Genomic DNA, 6,291 nt, shown 5'->3' on the forward strand with positions numbered 1-6,291 from the left:
GGGGGGGGGGAATTAAAATTAAAGAAAAATGTGGGAGCTAATGGGAGACACATTCAAAACATAACAAGAAAAAAAAACATAAAAATAAATAAACATTGCTTCACATTAACAAGAAGATAGACTTCCGTGCAACCAGGAACAGAAAATCGTTCTAAACTTGGAGTTTTTAAAAATTGACATGAACGACAAGCATGCAACGCCTCACCGAGTAGTACGCCAAAACACTAAATTAAGGAGAAAAAAATTCCCGGGATTTTGAATACAGTTTTTGACAACAATTATGATAATAACAGGGGTGATTGTGAGCCCAACTCAAAAATCCTGAAACTTTCTTGAGTAAAATCCTAAATGACGCACTTCAAAAAATTCATGTCTTTTTAAATTTGAATCATTGATATTTTCAAAACATGAAATTCTAAATAAATCATATGCAGCATCATTTAAATGAATAATTTTGTATAAATTCACTTTTATCTCTAATCACATTCTACTAGAATACAACATTTACAAATGAGTGCCAAGTATAAATTCCTAGTTCTAATATTATTAAATAAAATATACAAGAATTTTTATGCATAAATGTGATCAATGATTTCTGGAAACTTCTGAACCTTGGATTTCGGAAAATTTCCCAATCACGGTTAGCGAGAAATCCGGACTTTTTTCGGAGCACAATCACCTCTGTCATAATCATAAGAAAACATGCATTCAACGAATGGATATTGAAAAGTAGCAGTCAGTTCCTCTAACAGGAAGGTGTCCACAAGTTGCTATCTTATAAAATGTTGAATCAAAAGAACTCACTTTTCTTAATAGTGTCTCAGAGTGGTCCAGTTGTTCTTTACTCTTTGAGAGTGAGTACTCCAGTTCCTCGACTTTCTCGTTTTGAGCCTCGACCTGATCCGACAACACATTCACCTACAAATAGATCCACTAGATGTATACTAACATTTATATACATGACAGATTGCATTTTCAGGATGATAAAGAAATGTACCTGAAGTGTGAGCTGTTGCTTCTCGATTTCAAGTTGGGAAATCCTCTGCTCCAAATCATCACACTCAAAACCTACTTCATTACCCTGAAATAAATAAGTTTCTTCATGTTATCAACAATTATTCATAATAACAAATATTCATTCATATATCAACATAATAGTGGGAAACTAAAGAATGAAACCATGCAGTTTGGCGTTTGAAACAGGCTGATTCAAAATATGCAATCCAGTTGTCTCTATCATCCACCATTTTTTAGAAAAAGAAAACACCTTCAACTCTTTATATGTCACTAGAGGTATTAAGTGTTACATTGAGAACTCATGACCATGGCATTAGTTGAGAAAGCAATGAGACACGTGACATATATACTTTATATAAATACGGTGAAACCTCCAGAAGAGACCACCTCTGAATAGCGACCCCTTTCAAGAGGAACTTTTTCCATAGACTTTGTGTTGAAGAAAAAATCTTTAGACCATAGGAACCTCTCCCGCAGACCGAGCAAACATCTGCATCAAATGCGGAAAAGGGTCAAATTAAGGAAACACGAAAGAAAAAAATCAAAACAAATAAGTAGAAGTATTCAAAATATTTGTGAGAGAGCTCTTTTTTATTTCTTCATGTTGCAGTGAAGAGTGCACTAAAGATAAAGACGATCATTGATTTACTTTTAGAGTTAAAAGATCAGGGGTCTGTCTAGGTTTTTCTGAAAGGTACCTATTTTGTGAAAATTTAGACATAATTTGTGAAAAATTAAAAATTATATTAAAAAATCAATACAAAAACATGGTAAAAATATAGATTTATTGTCTCTTAAGGGATACAAAAATAAAGTTTTAAGAAAAAGCATTTTGTGAAACTACCGTTTTTGCTAAAGTTGAATTTGTGAAACTACCGTTTTACCTAAAATTGAATTTGTGAAGGTACCGCTAAACGGTAGTAAATTCTGCCTGGACAGACCCCTGAAGATATAAAAAAAGTTATTTTAGAAAAAACAAGCATCTCAAAGAAACAAACCTCTCTTTAAAGCTAACTCATTTTTATGATATAAAATATAAATGCAAACTTAAACAAAACAACATAATTGTTTATTTATTTAAAGTAGCTCTTTACAATTGGTGAAATTGTTTTGACACATAATAATTACATCAGTTGGGGATCCTTTTTAAGAGACATTTTATTCATCGATCCGTCTTTTCATGAAGCCAACAAATCCGGCATTTCTGCACACCAAGGAAATGACATTTGACTGAAATTAAAATCGTTTGCGAAAAATATCAATTTTGAAATCAACCTCTATGAAGGACCCTTTTAGTGTGGAACGGGTCGCTCACGAGTGGTTTCACTGTATCTAGTTAAAGATGAAAATACTCCCTTCATCTAAAGTATATTTCAGAGCTGTTCAACGTTGTACCAAATGATAAATGAAAAAAAAAAGGCATTTAAAAGAAGAACCGAAAAGAAAATCCGGAAAAGAAAGCATCATTTTAACAATTATGGAACGGGGGGAAAAAGCAGCCGAAAAATCATCCCTCTTAACAGTTATATTAATTTAATTTAACGTAAAAGGGGCGTTGACCCCGAATTTAATGTTATTAAATATTTATTTCTTTGAAATTAGATTTTTTTAGTAAAAAGAAATTAGGTAGAGGATTAAATTAAGAGTTTTTTGCATTTCGTATAAGAAGCTCTCCACTTTTTTTAAAAATTCATGTCTAATTGTATTATGATAAAATAAGACACAGTCAATAGTTTTCTAATTTGTATGTTTTTTTAATAAAATTAAATATTTTAAAATAAAACACTACAGATATTTTGTTAAAATTTTTATCCTATCACAAAATGACACTCCTCAGAGGCAATTGAATTGCTAATGGATACATACTTACATAACAATGCTTATTAAGTACAGTGTATAACCAATTGTATTACGTATGCATTTAAAAAAAATATTATCAAAGCTCGTTTCTGCTAACTTCAAATTAAACTTAGTATATGAATCGGTTTTTAAAAAAGTGTTTCATTAAATTCGAATAAATATTTAATTATATTCAATTCGCGTTTAACAGCCTTACAACAAACTGGACATTCAATTCATGAAATTGTTAAAGTAGTGCATCTATTTTTCTTTTTTTCATTGCTCTTTTTCCCTCGTTTTTTCTTCAATGATTCTAGCAAATAATGTCACGCGTTCTTTGTGTGTAGTTGTTGTACAAGCAAATTTCATGAAAATGAATGAAACTTAAAAATTATTCCATGGACTGTTTGTTCCGAGAAAATTAAACGGTATTCCGTGAAATTAATATGGGTCTCCAAAACCTGACGTCATTGGAGCGGATTTTGAAAACAGTATAACAAACAGAAAAGTTAAATCCATAGTTTGTGCTATGAAGAGCCACAAAAGGGGGTCGAACTACTAAAAGCACGAGATTTTCATAGTCAAATTCAGGATTGGGTTTTTGACGTCAAAGTATCAACAACTGTAAAACAAACCTGGTTCCTTTTTTGTCATAGGGGACATTTTATGAAATATGAAAATCTTCTTAATGTTTTCGAATGTTAAAATATGATTTCTTCTTAATGTCTCCAAATGTTTTCTTCTTAAAAAAATATTTACTACTTATATATTTTTTGATTTCTATTAATTTTAACACATATTCTCGTTTATACTAAAATTGAGTAAAATCAACAACAACAACAAAATTTTTTTTTTCTTATACAAATTTAACTTTCCATTTCACAAAAAAAAAAAAAGATTTACGATAATAAATGGTCCTGTCACTCTTTCTTCATCTCAAGATGTTTTACGTTTATTGAGCGGGGATATAATAATAGTTTGAACAGTTGTCAATGGAAGCTTCGTTGTCAATGGAAGAATCTTAGTTTCAAAAGTGCAAAAATGTCTAACATCTATTTTTGGAGTAATTTTCAGGAAATTATTTAAAAAAAATAATAGAATGAAAATGAAACAAAATTCAGGGCGCTATATAGGAACGAACAAAGAGAGCGTTAAAATAACACTGTGAGTGACAGTAAATAGGACTTCAATAAAAAGCGTAGCCTATAAATGATTGAAATATATATAATTGAAAATATGATATAGATAATTGAGTTTAATTGAAATATGTTTACTAAACAGCAATGCGAAAATGTAGAGTTACTCATTCAATATATCGTCAGACAATGTTATTTGTTTGAAGAACATTTTCAAAAACTAAAATATCTTTAAAACAAATGTAGAACGAAGACAAACATTTATTTAGAATTTCATCTAAAATCGTCTGTAGTGTGTGCAAAAGAAAAAATATTACAAAATTAATTTTTTTCACGAAAGTAAAAAGAATCGTTTTCAAAATAAATAAATTCAGCTTTCATTTTTCTTTATCAATTAGAATACATTCCGCTTATTAGCATTTCTACTGTATAAGGGACCTTCATCAAAATGGTTCTTCTCTATGTAAAATCTAATCCAGTAAAAGAAAACGTTCTTTTTCATCACTGGAGCAGGGAAAGGCGATAGTTCATGAGGTCAGACGACTTCAAAGAGAGGACTTATTTCCTCTTTTTTTCTCGTTGGGAGTCACGTGAACAATAAAGAATGGTCCCATTTTTTTTTTTCTTTTTCTGACTCGTAAATCCACAGATTAACTTTCACTCTACTCATATTTCTTTAATTGTCTCCTCATGGTTAAATCCTGCTGTTGTTGCCATCACATCATCAGCCACTTCCATTTTTGAATCCATTATATTAAACCATTTTGTGTTAAACCCCCACCTCGTGTTTAATGAATATATTTTTTTTATTACATCAGTGCATATTTTAAGATACTTAAAGTAGAGTGGCACCCCTTCTCAACAGCCCAACTCTTAAGAAAAACTTAATCTTATTCTTAAAGTGCATGAAAACGTTCTTTTCTTTTTACATTCTTTCTTTTCTTAAACTCATTTATAAAACGTATTTACTGACCGTGTTGTCTCATATAAAATATAGCTTCCAGCTTTGGAAGATTCAAATCTCTACTTATATATATTTCTTGTTACTTCGATTTTCACTTCAACTCAAAATAATAAGAGGAACATATAACCACTGTATTTGTTGAACTAAATTTAAAAAATTTACTGGGGGGGGGGAGGTTATTTTTTAAAACCTTTTTTGGAAAGGTTAATTATTTTGATCATTTTAATTACAACCATATTAAATTTGAAAAAGACGTTCCAGTTTTTAAAGAAATCTTAAGCTTTTTCGCAACTTATTTTTTTACGATGTTAACAAGTCTTCCTTACAAATATTATATGAAGGGTATAATTCTTCAAATTTGGTAGAAGAATAAATTCCTTGGTTTGTGAAGAATAATGCCAACATTAATGACTTGAAGGATTTAAATAGGGGCAGAAGAAAAAGATTTTTTTGAATATACTGAAGAGCAATTGGAAACAAAATACTGAGATATGTGCATGCGTTGTGAAAAGTTTTATACATATAACCACTACGTATATATATACAGTTAAACCCCGCTATAGTGAATCTCCAAGGAACCGAAATTTCTGCTCACTATAACCGGGAGTTCACTATATCCGTTACGCGGGCAATTTAACTAATGGTTCCCAAACTCCACCCTTTTATTACACATTGTTCAAATAAATGACGGAAAAATATTATGTAGTAGCAAAAAATGTGTTATTTTCCATTATTATTTTGTCTTGCGTACAAAAATTTTTTTTTAATCTTTAGCTGATGAGCAATCCTCAACATCAGATATTGAAAAACTTCCCGACTCTCAGATAATTTTTCCTGAATTTCTGTTATCCTGCTTTTTAAACCTGTCTAACCTGCCATTCGAGAACATAAAAGTAGTCTCATAAAATCGCTTAGCAAATTCATCGACATTTGTTTAGATACTTCGATTGGAGAACCACTTCAGTAATGTTTCTTCAACATCCTTGTGATCTGCTTTTCTCAACTTTTTTCTGCCATCTAAATTTTTTTCATGAGCAGAAATTATTCATTGCCTATTTATCCATCTGTTACAAACTGCAGATATCAGCTTGATTGCATCCATTTTCAATTTTTCTGATTATGCCCATTTTATCATCAATGGAGAACGTTTTACGTTTACTGCTCGCCATAGTTAAATTTGAGACACTTGATTACAGGATTTTTTAAACTGAACTGAGAGCAAAAAGGAGTTGAAATGAGGGCCTTATCAACACATATTAGTGTCCAACCCTTTGACCAATAATGAATAATTGCTCATTCCCTCTGACAGAAAATGCATATTGATCCCACTGACAC

At 30.7% G+C, this 6,291-nt stretch overlaps 1 protein-coding gene across 1 annotated transcript in view; it reads right to left on the reverse strand.

Annotated features, from left to right (window-relative positions):
* The window catches only part of LOC107456787 (liprin-beta-2), a 52,130-nt gene that overhangs the window by 43,204 nt on the left and 2,635 nt on the right, over positions 1-6,291 (reverse strand). Inside the window, exons 2-3 of the mRNA XM_016074737.4 lie at positions 998-1,081; positions 805-918 (exon numbers count right to left, since the gene is read on the reverse strand). Coding sequence (XP_015930223.2) covers positions 805-918; positions 998-1,081 — 198 coding nt within the window. The remainder of the gene's footprint in view (positions 1-804; positions 919-997; positions 1,082-6,291) is intronic.

The sequence above is a fragment of the Parasteatoda tepidariorum genome, chromosome 9 (assembly GCF_043381705.1).
Source record: "Parasteatoda tepidariorum isolate YZ-2023 chromosome 9, CAS_Ptep_4.0, whole genome shotgun sequence".
Classification (NCBI taxonomy): domain Eukaryota; kingdom Metazoa; phylum Arthropoda; class Arachnida; order Araneae; family Theridiidae; genus Parasteatoda; species Parasteatoda tepidariorum.